Source organism: Squalius cephalus (genome assembly GCF_949319135.1).
Source record: "Squalius cephalus genome assembly, chromosome: 7".
In the NCBI taxonomy this organism is placed as follows: Eukaryota; Metazoa; Chordata; class Actinopteri; order Cypriniformes; family Leuciscidae; genus Squalius; species Squalius cephalus.
In genome coordinates, this window is record NC_137128.1 from 29,219,169 (window position 1) to 29,237,293 (window position 18,125).

Genomic DNA, 18,125 nt, shown 5'->3' on the forward strand with positions numbered 1-18,125 from the left:
AAAAGTGCTCTGAGATTCCACCCTAAGCCCACTGGAAAGCCCAGACAAGGATTGGAGGATTTTGCAGATTTGTAATACTGTTCTGGCATTATGAGCGCTCATAAATATTTCATCTTGTGGAATTTCCGCAATCCCGCATTTTGATGGTTTTATCTGTTTATTGACGAAGAAAAGCTTCAAATGCCAATGTTACATCTGCATGTGCAAAGGAGGTTTGTTTGCTTTAGCGTTCTGTCGCAATCCTTCTAACCAAATAAAGCCCTGATTATATGCCAGGGGACAGTGCTTTGACCTTTAACTTTGTTTATGATTAATAAAAACAAGCGAGTACTTGATGTCTATATTTATAGAGCTTGTTCTTTACATTAAGTAGGCCATTGCTTATTTTATAGTTCAGAACATTGAATAACTCGCATGTACATTAATCACCAGATACAATTCCGTATCTTTGTGAAGCATGAAAATAGACAGTCTTGGATGCCTCGGGGAGCTGCCACTGCAGCAGAAAGAACGTGAGGCACAGCGCTGCATTGTGAATGGCTGACGTAATTAACAACCGCACAGCGACCAATCCGTTGAGATGACCGCAACAGTGAGGCGGAAACTTATCGGCTTATTCCGCAACGATGACATCATGCATAACCAGTTCCCCAAAGCCAGGTTCACCGTGGGAGAAGCGCACCACCCCCCCATCCCCCCCCCCCCCCTTAACACTTCTTGTGAAGTTTAGACATTCTGTTCTCCAGTAGTGTTGGGAGATGCCCTGGGGCGTTTTGGAACGCACCGCTTTGTGAGGAGTTGTTGTGTTCACTTATTATGTATGTGTGAAGCCATGTAGATGGAGGGTGGGAAAACTACGCCAATGTCGGAGCTTCCACTAATTCCCATACTGCTGATGCGGATGCAGTCTGCCTGTCAGCAAAGTGTCAGCGCGAGTCTCTGGTATGTGTGTGCTGGTCTGCGTGGGTGGCCTTAAGTGAGTTTAGCTGTTTCTCTCCTTGCCCGTGTGCTGCACTCGCCCCACCTGATCTGAATGAACCATCCCTTTATCTATTTAAAGAGCCACATCCATAATGTATGCCCCTGTTCACTGGACACATGCAGAAATCCAGCATGAGCGTTTGATTTTCTCACGGTTTCCCCACGTTCCCCTGACGAACAGATTTTAATAAGGAGCATGTCATCTAAATGCTCGACTCAGTGCTCGACTCGTGATGTTAAAGAACATGCTACACATTTGATGGAATGAAATTTCTAAAGAAGAATGACCTGAGCCACGTCTGTCTCTTGTTACTTTAAAGTGTTTTTTTTGCCAAATATTTCTTATCTTTATTGTCATTCAACCAAGTGTTTACATGGAGAAATTAAATTGTGTGCCGCCAACAGACCCATGTGCTTTTTTTGAGCTGTTTTCATAATACAGCACATTTCGTTACTTAGTTATCTAATTATTTATCTAATGTTTCTTTTGATATAACACGTATAACTAGTTAGACATAAATGGGATTCAGACATTTTATGCCATAGATGTAGTCCAATAATTGATCCTAACTATAAATTTAATTAATATTTAAAAAATCTTAATTTATTAATAAATATTATTTAAATATTAAATAAAAAATACTAGAACAAACAAAACAGTGGTGAAAATTATTTATTCATTTATTTGTGTATAATACTTTATATAATAATGTATATATTATTATTATTAGGGGTGTAACAATATATCATATCAATATATCGCAATACAAAAATGCAACAATATGTATCGTGGATAGTGACAATATGTATTGTGTATGTGTATAGATTGTGTATCTTTAAAATTGATTTAGTGTCAGTACTACATTAAAGTGCTATATATATAATGTTGAATATAATGTATAATAATGCAATGGGAGAATATTTGTGTGTCCTGATAATGCTTAATGTCTTTTGTTACCAGTAAAAAGTGGCCTACATTATTTTAAATATATATCTAGTCAGTGACAGAGTGCAAGCATATTCGTCTAAAATAATTCTGTATTTTAAACTTCAGAATCATGAATATTTTTATTCTGGTGTCACCATTTATCCTGTGCATTGGGTTACCAGCACCAAGTCCAAGCTTATTCGTTTACACCCACAATGTAATACCAAATTTTGCATTTTAATCAACAGTACATTTTTTTTGTTAACCTTTTACCATATATCTTGGAGTACCGCAGTAATATTGTATTATGAGTTCAGTATCGTGATATGTATTGAAACGTGACATGAGGGTATTTATTTACACCCCTAATTATTATATATAATGTATAATATAAAAAAATCTATGTATAATATAAAATAATGTATAATATTAAATACAGATATTTTTATTTAAAATTATATACTTAATAGTGTGGTTAAAACACTGTCAGTATAAAAAAATAAACATCTTAAACATGTTTTCGTCCATTCACAGGATCTCTTCAGAGCACTCTCCAAAGCTGCAGATCCGGAGTCACAGCTACTTGCGGGCGGTGAGTGAAGTTTCCATCAATAGGAGCCTGGACACCCTGGACCCCAAAGCTCTGCTAGCCTCTCCCCAATACCGCTCACGCAACGAGAGCTACATGAGGGCTATGAGCACCATCAGCCAGGTTTGTGCTCACCCCCAAACACACCGTCATAGCGGGGTGCAGGGGGAGGAAGGTCAAAATCCACCCCGCTTAGTCCAACAAGTCCAATTAAAATCCATGAAACCGACATCTGATTCATCCATCGATGAGATGAATTTGAGCCATCATCATAACAGTGTTCAATCACAGATATATGTGTCTAACCAACTAACATGCTCCATGTTACATAGAAGTTGGATGGCATTCATCAGGCAGTTACTCATCCATCTTAGGCACACTTAGTCCCCAAGCACTGCTTTGTCATGCTAATTACAAAATGGCAAAGATGACATCACTGCCGTTTGGCGCCAGCATTGACTGCTCTCTGATAGAAGATGGAAAAGACTAAATTAACATGGAATGTTTTGAAATATTAACATTAAAAATCCTTTAGACCTTCCCATAAAGACTTTGTGGATGGCACATGACTGTTAACTTGACAGTTAGTAAATAAGAATGTGGCCCATATAGCTCTCATGGGTGATTGGGACAGAGTTTTGAGCTTTCTGCAATGTCCAAAACAAACACCCTTTCTACAATCCTCTTTCCACAACTGTACCTTATCACATCTCCATTAACCCCCACTCTTGTCCACACTTGGTTTCTCTTAGGATCAAAACTAATGAACATGTTGATCCTAGTACTGTCTCACCATATTCCATCCTGTCAGTAAACCCCACTTGAGGATTTCCTCCATGCCTGTTGTGGCGTACACCTTCATTCACCCTGTAAAGTTGTCTTTCAAGCCTCACTATGTTTTTTTTTTGTTTTGTTTTTTTGACTCTTCCTCTTCTTGCCACTGCCTTGTGTGTTTCTCACCTGCTCCTAATGACTTCTCTGTAGTTTCTGGCTCTGTTTTCCCCTTTCTTTTGATTTTGCACCCCTATATAACCCCGTGGTAAGTGGGACTTGGAGCTCATTTTATGGATGATTCCCGCTCTTTTCTCTGAGCACTGCCTTCTCTGTTTCTCCAGACTGATCTTTTCTAATTTTCATTTCTTGTCTTTTCTCTCTGTCTGTATCTCTCCTCTTTTCTCCTCTGCATGCCTGCAGGTGAGTGAGGTGGAAGTTAACGGGCAGATCGAGGCAGTGTGTGAGAGTGTGTTCAGTGAAATGGAGTCGCAGGCCATGGACGCCCTGGACCTGCCCATGCCCGGGTGCTTCCGCATGAGGAGTCACAGTTACGTGCGTGCCATCGACCAGGGCTGCTCGCAGGACGACGAGGGACCTTTGCTCCCGGCCTCCCCCCCGAGGACCACTACTACTGTCAGAACCATCCAGAGCAGCACAGGTCAGCGTGCAAGTGCATACTCCGCCTGTCTGTCCATCTATCAATCATACTTAATACATGTTCAATAACTCTTTTTATCATCAAACATGTTCCACAGTTTAGCAAAATTAGACTACATTTTATGACAATAACTGATTTAGCTGATTTGACCGATAAGTCTGGGCTCTTAGGGAAGAAAAAAAGTGTTTTGCTAGACAGAAAGCGACACATTCATCATTTTACCTTCGATTACCATGTTTTCATAATCGCTGGAAACCAAAATCGATGGAACCAAAATTTGATTAATCGCACAGCCCTAGTATTTTGTACTTTTGTTCTCTGTCGTTATGTCTGTCTGTCTTTCTTTCTATCATCTATCTCTCTTTGTCTGTCTGCCAGTCATTCTGCCATCCATCTTTGTCTGTTTATCTGTATTTCATTTTGTCTGTCTATTGTTCAGTCTACCATTGGTAGAATGGTATCTATTGAAAATAGATGGGTAGCATCTATCTCTCTGTCTGTGTATCTGTCTGTCATGTTTCTGTCTATTGATATGTTTGTCATTTGTTTTATCTGTCTATTGTACTGTCCATCTGTCTGTTGTTCTGCCATTTTATTGGTTTGTCTGTTGTTCTATCTGTGTATCTTTGTCTGTCGTTATCTGTCTGTTTTTCTGTCTGTCATTTTATCCATCAATCTCTGTCTATTCATCTGTCTTTGTGTCTGTCTATCTGTAGTTCTGTCTGTCTGTTATTCTGTCTGTTGTTCTATCTTTGTATGTCATTCTATCCATATGTCATTCTATCCATCCGTCTTTTTATCTACCGATCTATCTATCTTTAAATTAGCAGCTCGCTTTATCAGTAAATAAAACTCTCTTTCATGTATCAAGGAGGCTGTCAGCGGAAGAATCAATATTCATTTGTTATTTTCTCTGTGGGTCACAACATGGTTATCCTCAGATGCCCTGAAAGGATGTGTCTGATTTGCTTTTTATTATCACCGTGAGGCAATAACAGCAGTAATGGGGAAAATGATGATTAATTGAATTTGAATGATTTAATCTGATGTAGAGAGAGAGTAAATCATTGCATGTGCTATGAAAGTAGGCTATCATGTTATTGTACAACATATAAAAATAGAAAAATGAGGATCTTTATTATTTATACACAAATGTATAACTGCTCAGCATTCAAGCTGAGATTTGTAAATATTTTACAAATAAGAGTCTCACAAATGATTGTGAGTTTTCAAGTGACCAACAGCAATCCAAATGTCAGTCCTGATGTGTGAACTCAGTGTGACCTGTGTCTGCTTTTGCTCTGGGGTTTTCTTTAATCTGAAACCCCAGTGATCACTAATCCACCTCCAGCATCCGAACCCAGTTTGATTTCATCACAGTTGACATCTTCATAAAAAAGTGCCCACAGTCTCTCAAAAATGCAAGGCTTTTTTTTTTGGTTTTGTTTTTACTATTAAACTAAACCTAGCGGTGAAGCCTGTCTGTTTTTAATAATATTTTGCCCTAGTTTTAAAACCATATTTTCACATTCAGTCATGTTGTTGGTCGCTATAATGCGTTTCTGACGTTGGATGGCCTAATGTTATTGGTGTGCGGTGTAACTGCAAATGTATTGCCAGTACAAATAAGATGCTAGTCTATTTTGACAAGGAATAAGTTTTATTTCTGCAGGGGGAACCATTTGGATATAGCTGAACTGCATAATAAATCATATCCTGAACAAGATGAATCTAACTCACTCAGAATGCAGACAATTTCTAGCACTGTTTTCCACACTTTTTTATTATATCGATGCACATTATGTGGATAGAAATAATCATATGTGACATGCTTTATCATTTTCAGCCAAAAGTCTTGATTGAGATTTTAAGCAAAAAAATGCTTTGTGAGTGTCTTGTTTCATGTTTGATTAAGCATCGTCTTGCTAAGCTTAGATTACTTAATTTTAGCAGAAGGTTGCAACATAAAAAAATTTGAAAAATCAATATGAAAATGAATGACGCAGATCAGGTACAGAACACTGAAATGTGAAATGAGCATTAATGTCTCACTGACACCCTCTGAAACTCGACTTCATTATCTCACAAAAAACTAAAGCTCCAATGAGAGTCACTGGACACCAGTTGTAGGTTCCTGTCAGTATGAACTGGGTTTAAGTTTGACAGTGTCTCCGGGAATTTTCACTCTGGCAATTTGTTTGGAAAAGCCCAAGTATGTCATACTTGTCAGTAAAAACATTAAATGAGAGATTATCCACAATGCTGCAAATTTTGACATGTTGAATTTTAATAAATCAGGAAGTTCGGAGAACTGTTTGATGTCGTAATCCCTCACTGGAAGTTGCATTCAATTTATATGGTGTGGTTTCGACAGTGCTGCACTCTCTCTTTGCACTAGTAATGCAGATTTGAGTGCTGTGTTCTCCACTTGTGTTCTCCAAATGCCTGGGGCTAGTCAGAGAGCCAACATATGGCCACTAGCCTCAGTGCATCTATGGAGAGAAGACAGCTGGCTGAGGAGGAGGAAAGTAAGGAATTGTGAAAAGTTTCTTGAAATCTTATGGGATAACCTATTAGGGTCTCACGTTACTGCTCACATCACCTGTGGGCCGGTTTAATCGAGTGTAAATTTAGGGCTTTGAACGGCATCTTTGAGTCACAGATTCAGTTACTGCCATTGGATCAAAACACCGGGGAATATAGACTGTCAGAATGCAGACAATGCTGATAGTGTTAATGGGTCTGTTGTTAGCATATATATATAAACGATGTATAAAATATAAATTATTGCCATTACTTTTGGCATCCCTAATTTAAAGCAAGGTAAGCAAACAATGACAAATGCCTGGTTTTATATATTGTGGATTCGTGATAGAAAAATCCGCTTGTGTCACTCTTAAGCCAACTGCTGAAAGATGCGTGATGTCTATAATTAGAGATAGTGTGTTGCTCTATATGGGATGCACCTGCCAGCCAGAGGCAGATGTAGTTTGGTAGGGCTGTGCAATTGATAGCTGCCATTTGTTTAAACTTCACATACTGACAAAGCTCAGCAGGGAGCAGGAGCCTGATGTGTTGCCTTGGCTTGGGTGACTCTGGCAAGAGATGTGGCAGACATGACCTGACCTTCTATCTGTGCCTGACATTGATTTAAGAGTGAGAATTGCTGTGCATTTGAGTGGTGTTTGTTAGGGTAGGGACACACCAAACCGCCAAAGAACTTAAACTGATGAATGCCGACTGTGTTGTCGCCTTGCGTTGCAGGAAAAAAGCTGCACTTGAACACACCGAGAGAACTGCAGCCGACTGTCAACTAGCATGCGTTCTGCGCCTGCGTGTAAATGAGACAGCTGTCTATTTCTGTCTATTTATAACTGTGGAAACTGTGGAATCATCACATCATTAGTTAATGGGATAGTTCTCCAAAACTAAATGTGTGTCATCATTACGGTGAGTTAAATGTCATTCCAAAACTGTATGTCTTTTTTGGAAGGTATTTTGAAGAATGTTTCGACAGTTTTTGTCCATGTAATGAAAGCCAATGGGGTCCAAAACTACATTGGACCCCACTGACTTTCATTGTATGAACAACAGAAACACTGAGACATTTTTTTAAAATATGTTCTTCTTTGTTCCACAATAGAAATTCATGCAGGTTTGGAAAGATATGAGGGTAAGTGAATGATCCTGTACCGCTGGACAGTAGATACAGCACTGTGTCCATTCATCCCTGTCCAGTGCTGGCCCTTCCAGATGTCCTCGCCACGGAGACCCGGCCAGACGAATTATGAGATGGCTAATTGAGGGAGCTGTCAGGGTTGACATTGAGAGGGCACCTACCTTCCCTTCATCCCCTTCAGAACACCACTGTGTGTTCAGATGAACAGAGCGGCACCATCTGCCTGGTACGCAGCAGGCCCTTATCACACACTGCAACACTGCCTTTGGGGTAGTGCGCAAAGTCTTTGAAGTGGAGTGTAGCGAAGTTTAGGGTTTTTTTACACTTTATTGTTTATGTTCAAAATATTCCACTGAAGCTGTTATTCGTGTTTATTTTATCATAATGACATGCAGCTTTTGATAAATTGTTAATGGCTTGGTTTTCCTCTGTGTTTACTCTTAGTATAACTAATTGAAAAACCATTAGCGTGCAATACTTCATCCTCACCACAGGACAACATAATTTATCTTGTTCTCAGAAACACGCTCACATTAGTGATGGGAAGTCCGGTTCTTTTCCGCAAACCGGTTCTTTCGGACAGTTATCGTTTCAATGAACCGGTTAAAAAAAAACGGTTCATCAGTTATTCTACCTCCTCACGTAATGATGTCAATTCTATCATCCCGGCGGATAAAAATACATTCAAAAGGTATTTGTAATCATAACGTCAGTTAAATAATAGTAATCGTCGTCATAATCATCTTGGATATGTTTCTTACATTTACGCTTTGCAAATGAACCCTGTACAGGCGATGTGCAAACGCGGATGTTTTACATGTCTAAACAATAGCCTATAAAGTGAATAAACTGGTCTTCATCAATTTTATTTTATTTGTTATTAAATAAACTTACCTCTCGTCGAATTCGGCCCTTCATTTAAGTCCTCGGTTCACTTGTACTCATGTATCAGCACAGCATGCACTTGGCCGAAAAAAAAATCGGATTAGAGACGGTGCTATCACGCATGCTCAGTATCTCCAGCTCATCGTTTCTCCGTATCGAACGTGTCCGAAAGAAACAGTTCTCGGTTCTGTACTGGTGATCAGAGAACTGCTGTAGCGTGCGCTGAGCTGAGAACTGCTGAAACCTGAATATAGTCGACAAAACTCGATGCAAAAGTCGATGCATGTCTCCAGTATGTTTTATACGTTATGTTTTGATCAACACATTGTAAACATTTACAACTTTGCACCCTTTAAACTTTGGCAAGAGTTCTGTATCATCAAATATCAACTTAGAAATGAAATTAGCTGTTCCTGAAAATAATGTTTTAGTATAATAATAATTGTTTAGTTTTACAATCCATTCATTGTGTTTCCAGTCTTTAAAATAATAGTGAAAAGACAGTAATTATGAATGTTTCCAACATGTTTTATTTTGTTACACTTATTGATGTTCAACAAAATACTTAAGAAACATGCATTTCGTCCCTCTGAAAAAATTGCACGCATGGTCAGCTCATCAGCTCATCGGTTCCACCAACAAGAACCGGGTGCTGGTTCAGAGCCAGAGCTGGTTCAGAGTTGGTTCGACTGACGAGCTTACTAAGAACCGGTTTGCCTTTCCACCGGCTAGAGAGCCACAACAGAGCCAGATCTTACGTCACTGTATACGTCTCATGTTGCCCAGCAACCGCTAGTGCGGTAGCGCCAAACACAAACACGCCAGGCTTGTTCGAGATGCATCGGCTTCTCGCAGATCGATCGCCGCATGACATCAAAGCACTGCGATAGCGATCTAAAAGCACAAGGAGTCGTATGCTCTCCAAACACTCCCGCAGCTCCGATCGCTCCGATGCATCTCGAACAAGCCATCAACAATAACGGACGTTGCAATACTATGGATGCTCATGGGTTTGCAAAAATACATCGGAATCCAACGCGTTCGTGCAGATCACCGTAACTTACATAGACGGATATTATAATCGAGCTGCTATTAGCTCGACTAGCTGCTATTTAAAAATGGCGGTCACAAGTTTCCATTCGTCTTGTTGGTCACGGTAACCCCGCCCCCAGCCCCTGACGCAAGCGGTTCTTTCTTGGCTCCGTTCTAGACCCTGCAATGATTTGGTGCTACTTAAGAACCAGTTTTACTGGTTCGGAGCTGGTGCTTTGGCGGTGGAAAAACAAAGAACCGATTTGAAACTAGGCTCTGGCTCCGAACCAGCACCAGCTCTGCCTTGGTGGAAAAGGGGTAAGTATGTCGAACGTGTCCGAAAGAAACCGTTATCGGTTCTGTACTGGTGATCCGAGAACCGCTGTACCTGTACGTTCGGTAGTACGCGCATGCTCAGTATCAGCTGCTCGTGCTCATCACTACTCTCAGCACAACATGTCTCAGTTCAGTGAACTGTTGGATTTACTGGAGTAAAATATACTCCGGGATATTGGTTTATTTTGAGTCAGAGGGACTGTCAGGCATGTCCTAAAGTGAGTGGTTGTGGATCAGCGCTGACGTAAGACACAAACTGTTTAGAACGATTCAGTCCTGTTTAGTGTAGGGCAGGCTACTGGTTCGACCGGTTCACTAAAAAGAACCGGTTCAAAAGAACGATTCGTTCACGAACCGGACATCACTAGCTCACACGTTAAACGAGTCATGAATGAACGTGATGGGCAATTTCTTCCATTAATGTCATCCATTTCCCAGCATTACTTTAATAAAAATGCATTACACTCTCGTGCATGAATGGGCAGCCTTTAATTCCTCTGTCGGGACACAGATTCAGTTAGATGATATAAACTCTTCGCTTTGTATCAGGTTAAAACAATAAACCTTGGAGCTTGTGTGTGTTTAGACAATAGTGTTTGCTTCTTTTCAGCATTCTCAAATCTTAACGCAAGCCTGAGCTGTACACCACGAGCGGAGGATTCCGACCCTCAACTGGCAGAGATTGAGCGAGAGAGATGGTGAAGTAAAAGGTAGGAAGTTTAGAGAAGCAGCCAGGGGTTAGATGCTGTTGCAACTTCAAGCATTTGTTTGCACAATGTTGTGCCGTTTTGCAAGGCTGACTGCACAGAGCACTCCAATGACGCTTTAGCTGTGACGTCCCTCAGGCTGCAACTGCAAAATCCTCCCACTGTCTCTAAACTGTGTTCCTGGCCTGGCATCAGCTATCATTTAGACTCATAGTCAAAGGATGGAGGCTATTTTAGAGCTGTCCTTAGTCTGTGTACGCAAGGAAAATACCACAGCTGCCATCGCTGGGACTGATGATCAATGTTCCCCTTAAGCTACATGAGTGTGCAGCCTCGCAGGTCTAGTGTAGACAGAAAAAGAAATTCAAATATGCCTTAAAGGTGAAAATCACGTTTTTAATGTTTTTTTATATGTCTGTTAGGTGTTTTTAATATTAAGACAAACCATGTGCAAATTCATAAGTCGACCCCATTACCGAGTATTTTCTCTTTAAAACTGCAGTGATCTAAAGACAGTCTCAAAAAACGCGGTTAGAAATCGCTAGTGTTTCTTACGTCACAAACTGCTTTGTGTACCAATCATGTCTACGTGTGGGGGTGGGCTTTTGCATATCATTAACTGCTGTGAAGCAAGGGAGTCTCAAGAGAAGCCAGGTTATCCCAGTATATTTTTCTGTTGATGTGAAAAATCGGGTACATTTAACAATATAGTGGGTGAATTATGTATATGTTGTATATTACAATGTTATGATGAACTATATGCCTCTCTCCACTGACGTTCTAAGTTGTTCAAAGCGTTTGTAAGGATGCTGATTTTATAAGGCAACTGTCTGACTCTTAGATGGCGAACGGGAACATGGTTTGTGTAGCATTAGCAACACATTATTAGTTGTTTGATAACGTAGTCAAGCAAAAGGCTATACATAATTTTACCGTTGTAAAGAGCGATACCATTGTGCAGCGTTTATTATAGTAAAGTTGACCAACCAAGTGGGTCTCTGAGCTTGTGTGAGGGGAGGTGGGGCTAATTTGCATATTTATGGTTCCATGTATACTAAATGAAGCAAGGGTGTAGAGTTACATTCAAGCTATTTATAGGCATGAAGAATTTGTTTTCATAGGAAAAAGCATTTAAATAATGTTGTTATAAGGGATACTATTATTATCTAAAGGGGGACTTTAAATCAGAGCTAAATGTATGGGCAGTGTTTCATCTGTAGTCCATCCACATGTTCATTGATTTTTAGAATGGATCTGAAGCTGTGGGGAAAACTTTGTTGCGGAAATATGCAGCGATAGGTATCACAAGATAAGTTCTGAATACTGGAACAGTTCAGTTCATAGCAGCACCAAACAAGTGTTTGCAAAAGTTATCTATTAATATTTATTTATTGATTTTAGAATAAATTATTAATTTCTATTAAATTTGACTTTACATTTCACAATTACAACTTTAAATTTAGAAATTTTTTCTCCTATTTGTGACTTTATATTTCAGTTTAATTTAATCTCAAAATGACTGTCTTACAATTGTGAAATTATTTCTCATAATTGTAACTTTTGACTATTTTCCACTGACACTTTATTTCTTATTATTTTATCCATTTTTTTTTTTTTAAATTGGATATGAAAACACAGGCCATGTATTATTTTGTTTAATTTTTTATTATGATTATTTTTTAATTATTTAATATTTATTCCCCGCCAGTGTTTTTTAAAAAGTTGCCATCCACCGCCAGCGTTTTTGATCATTTTCACAACATTTTCATGGCCCCCAGAATATTTAGTTGTATGAATATCTGAATATGCAATCTATCAAAAGAAAGAAGAGACTCTCTGCTTTTAAACTGCAAAAACCTGTTTTATTCTAGATAAATGCATTATTTTTCTGATCAACACTTGTTGATGTAGGTAAGTTTAAAAAAAATATTTTGAGCAAAAAGCTGAGAAAAAAGCGTTTTTGTCAAAGACTACATCCAGATCGTATTCAGAACAGAAACGTAGATGGAGTAACTTGAAGTCCATCAATACCCCCAAAGCTTGCAGAGTCCTATTACTCGTCCTGGGTCGACATTTCAATCTCTACAAAGCATGTTTAAAATGACCCTGTTTGGGGTAATACTATGTTTATAATTATTATTCTGATACTGTTAACCTGATTATATTATTTTAGCCTATATTTACATTCATGTTTTTGCCAAAATGTGATAAATAGTTGATCTTTTCCATATTACATAGCTAAGAAAATGAAGGAGCGAATTTCTGAATTGGGCATTTTGTTTAATGGAATTTCTTTGTAAAGACACAGTGGACACTGCAGTATTCAGGTTGATGGGCTGTTTCTGTTCAGGTGCCAAAATGTTTGTCCAATTTTTCTCAGCAAGAACAATCAGAGGAAATCAGAGGAAGCCTTGCTGATGATACAGTATGCCTGTTATTCCTAAACTCCCCTTTCTCTGTTAGTGTTGAGCATGGAATCCAGCAAAGTGTGTGAGGGGTGAAGTGTGATTGTACATGACGTGCATGTAATACTGGTGCGGGCTGAGCTCGAGGCTGAGATATGGATGGGATAATACTGCTGCTGGAGAAGAAGGCCTGTCACAGTCACTCTTAGTTGATGCCTGACTCATATATATACACACACAAACACACACATACACACACACACACACACACTTAAACACTTTCACAAGTGCAGCAGGCGGAAGCGAGCATTTATCAGTGGAAGCTGTGATGACGCTCTGCCACATTATTCCACATTTCCAGACTGGAGAGTCGCTTCTTGGATGGCTTTGTCAGCTTCTTGTTATCTGCCTTGGTTGAGGAAATTATTCTCCATTCTTTTCCTTCATTCTTTTGTCATTACTTAGGAGATACTTTATTTTATTGCTGACAAAGTGATTGAGTGAGGATTTAGAATACAAAGACACAGGAGTGGACAGTGTCTAATCAGGCTTCACCTGAGTTTATTTTGATTTGTGACCCTGGATCACAAAACCAGTCATAAGTCGCACGGGTATATTTGTGGCAATAGCCAACAATACATTGTATGGGTCAAAATTATCGATTTTTCTTTTATGCCAAAAATCATTAGGATATTAAGTAAAGATCATGTTCCATGAAGATATTTAGTAAATTTCCTACCGTAAATATAAAAAAACATTTATTTTTGTGAGTGAATGCAGCACAATCGCGAACATAAATGGACAACTTTAAAAGCCATTTTCTCAATGTTTCGATTTTTTTTTGCACCCTCAGATTCCAGATTTTCAAATAGTTGTATCTCGACCAAATATTGTCCTTCCTAACACACCATACATCAATGGAAAGCTTATTTATTCAGCTTTGAGATAATGTTCTCAATTTCAAAAAATTGACCCATGTGACTGGTTTTGTCATCCAGGGTCACATTTGACATGCTCAATCATGCGGTTTCTTGTGTAGCAGTAGCCTTGCTTACCAGATTATGTCTAGTATAAGCAACTTTAATCACATATTCTGAGTAAAACTGTTTTTTAACTCTTCATTGTGAAGTGAGTGCTATACAAATTCATGTGAACTGAATTTAAGGTGTTTATCTTCATGTTTATACATTTATACAAGTTTATACAACATTAATAGTGGGTAAACAAAAAAAATTGTTTTAACCGTTTATTTAAATTATATATTCCATATAATATTTAAATTATGATTTCATATTTAAGAATGGAATATGTACTATATGATATAATATATTAAATTAGTGGTTGTGAGTGTTTTTCCCTTTTCTCTAGCTTGCTTCTTAATCTATTTGATTTTGTTGTTGTGAAAGTATTTGAGTAAATGTAATTAGTTACTGCAAGGTGCAATAAGTGATTCTCTACAGAAACAATGCTAGTTGAAAGTTTCCTAATATTCTACAATCACTATGTTAAGAGGTCTAAATGTGTTTTTTTTTAAATATATACATTAAAAAATCCTGTCTCTGTTGAAGGCGTAGGACCATACAATGTTCGTTCAATCATTTAATTCGGTCCGAATGAAATGATACCATGTGTTCCCTGTCAGTCAACGTGTGTTTACATACCACTGCACAGCCTGTTCACACAGACATCATACGTCATCAGCGCGTTTCACATACGCTGTGCAGACAGAGTTTCCTTCTTAACTGACAAGTATCTACATTTCAGGTTTGACAGTACAGTTCTATGTACCACTGACTTTGCCCTATGTAGGTAATTCAGTGAGATTTGACTGTGTTGCCGCTATGTCCTAAATGTGCATATGAATATAGCTGAAATACAGTGCATTCTTTCCTTTATGTCAACGGGTCAACTTCTGAACTGGAGTCATTTCACAATCACATACTTATGTATGCAAGCAAGCGCTCCTGTTGTGCTGTCCCCTCATTGTGCTGTAAAGTTTTCTCACGGTGAATAACACGATGTAATCCAATAACGTTGTCTTGCTTCTCAAAGGTCTTCACGGCATCCCGTCAAAATAAAAGTTCGGTTTAACTTGACAGAAAATTACTGTTGAACAGTAGAATTTAGATACGTCTCAATATAATAATAATACTAACACTAATATAAATAAATTATCATCAAAACTTGATTTTTTGTAAGGAATAATCACCATTTTTCTTCCATGTTTTAATTTGAACAGTAAAGCTCATTTTGCAGCACATTGTTTGACAAAAAGCTTAATTTCATATGATTAAAATAAATTAAATGAATGTTTTATGTCTTCATTTGATTACCAGAAAAAACAAAATTTGTGTGAAAAAAAAAGTAATAATACTAATATTGTATAAGTTTAATGATTGTATAAATCTCATGATTTCAATTAATTGACATGCTTTTTGATTACTAAAAATGTTACACCACGTATCCGTAACACGCCCGCTCTGTGACACTAGTAGTTTCGGGGGGGTCTACCTCCTGCCCTGAAAAAAATCCTAGGGGAAACTCTGGTGTATCACGTTATCAACTGCTAAATTCAAATCTGCGTTCACGCTTTGGCTGGCGCTGAGCCAGAGAAAGCATTCAGTGTTTTCAGCCATATACTGTTAATTTTGTGTTTCTGACAATTAAATACAGATAAGTACTAGCAAAAAAACAGCAGTATACAAAGTGCATGACCGCCCTGCCCATAAATGCTGTTTTTTATGCTCTATCTTCTAATGGCAGCTTCAGTGATGCAATGACTTTATTATCAATAAGCGATTGGCTCTTTTATTTCGAAGGCATGACTTTTTCGCCATATTGTGCGTTGCACTTTCTCCCATTCATTAGTAGTATGAGTGTGCCATATTATATCTAAAGTCTTTGCTCTTACTCACTCAAACAAGGCTACTTTATGCGATTTATGAGTGCATTAGCAGGTAGTTGCTGAATCGCAGGTGTTTTATGTATATGAGATGAGAACATGGCTTTACTTGACATTTTATTTATCTGTTATTTTGAAGAGACCATTTTTGTAGGATATTGGTTTACTTATGCCCTTTTTGAGCACTTGAGCTTAGTTGAGACTTCAGTGTGTCTGTTGTGTCAGCCTTGATTTATTGTGGTAATATTGAGGTGTTCAGTTTTATTTAGATTTTTTATTTTTTATTTTTTAATGAATGTGATTGCTCTCCTGACAAATCAATAGTTTCTTGTTTTTGTTTCACTGACATGTCTTTTAGGTGTCGAGGACTAGTACGAGGAAAATACTTAAGTCCTGTTACAGATACTCTAAGATTTTTACTTTTATTAAGAGTCATTTTCTGCATATTTTTTTCTGTCATTGAATGTCATGCTACACTCAAAATTACATCATGTTTTGGACGTACGAGTTCCTTTTCATGTGCACTGACACTGACACTATATATTATATACAAAAAAAGCACATCAAATTCAATAAAAGTATATGCACTATATTTCAAGTCTTCTAAGGCCTTGGAATATAGCTTTGACCAAAATTATGTATGGTGTGACATCAGTGACCAACATGCCTAACAACATACATCTCCATTATTCATTGTGCGTATATTCTGCAGCTTTTAGCTGTTAGTTTAGTCTGCACACAGTGTTTATCATAGGATTGCCATCAGTGTATAATGGCTTTGTGCAATAGAAGTCAACTCACTTAAAAGATTTATGCATTGTGTTCTACCTTTTACCCCCAGACTGTGATAATCTGCAGATCATCGCCATAACCCTAAAACTCTCTTGTGTCCAGCTGGAGATATTTGCTGCAGTCATTACATAAAAACTCTGTCACTGTTACTCTATGTATGTCATTTTACTATGCTATACACAAGGCAAAAAAAAAAGCCTCCAGAATTGTGTGAGAGTGGTTATCGGACAAAGTTTCACCCTGGGACCCATAGTTTGGCTAGCACTTGACCTTTCTTCTCATATGGCTGCCTGTGTACTTTTTTAGCCAGACGGCTTGTGTTAATTGCCTCTCATGGGGCAAAACGACAGCAAGCGCTCTCTTTTCCCTCTTGAGCTCTCTCTTTTTCCTCTCAGGTCTCATCTGGGAAGAATTAGACCGCATTAAACACTTTGGCAGCTTTAGATATCGGAATGAAACCCAGAGATTCCTGTCCAGGCCGGATTGCTTCTTTTTGTGGTCTTAAATATCAGTCAGGATTATGCTGATTAGCCAAGCATATACGACTCTGTCCTTGAAAAAGATCCAACATTAGGGGATGTTAAGGGCACTCAATACGCATGTGGATACTTGCGATTATGGATGTAGAGTATAATTCATTATGATGTTTCTGTATGGCTGAAAGACCATTCGCCTGAGGAAATGGAGGTGGGTTAATTCTGTCAGTTTGTCATCTGAAACAACCCTGTCAGGGTGTTTAAGAACATGAACGTGCAGGGAGCGTCCTGTCATTGTAGGAGAGACGAGTCGGCGGGCTCGAATTGATTTTTCTGCTGTCGTATCATTCACCTTGTCCTCTGAGCTCAGGGTCAGAGAGTGGCCGACACAATACAAATGCTTTCAGTGACAGGAGGTCAAGGTTTAAACGCTTTAACACACATTTTATTACCTTTCGCACACAGTGATATGCACTAGTTTACATAACCAAATCTCCACATAAGAGAGAACTATGTGAGATATTTTAATGAGAGTAGCAATAACAGTAATCCTACTGAGGCTGAATTTTGCTAGCATAATGTTAACATGATGTATCTCATATTTAGTAAGCAAATCATATTATATCATGTGCATAGTAAGTCGCCATGTAGCCTACTTATTCGTGAAGCTAAAAGCATTACACATTTTTCTGCAGGTATGCATTTACTCCAACTAACAGCAGTAATTAAGTAAAACTGTTGAAATATGTTGAAATAATAATCTGTTGGTTTCATTAGGGTTTTATTACTGTTAATTATCAAATATTTGTGTGTGTTCCAACACCATCACATAAAGTGTTTTATCAGAAGCATCTGTTCCTCTTCCTTTAGAAGAGTTACAGTAAATCCAGAGTTGATTGGCTCTCACGTTTTGAAGGTTTTCCTAACAGGCTCTATATGATGTCTGTGATACATAACCTTGTGAGGAATGAAGTCTGTAAG

General features: G+C 38.4%; 1 protein-coding gene across 5 annotated transcripts in view; it reads left to right on the forward strand.

The window, feature by feature from the left end:
* Positions 1–18,125, forward strand: part of dlgap1a (discs, large homolog-associated protein 1a) — a 127,715-nt gene that overhangs the window by 91,999 nt on the left and 17,591 nt on the right. For all 5 annotated transcript variants that reach the window (XR_013821842.1, XM_079877049.1, XM_079877051.1 and 2 more), the window contains exons 5-6: positions 2,444–2,621; positions 3,693–3,930. Coding sequence is in view for 4 of the 5 variants with exons in the window: in XM_079877049.1 (XP_079733175.1) it covers positions 2,444–2,621; positions 3,693–3,930 (416 nt within the window). In the remaining variant the exon portion in view is untranslated. The remainder of the gene's footprint in view (positions 1–2,443; positions 2,622–3,692; positions 3,931–18,125) is intronic.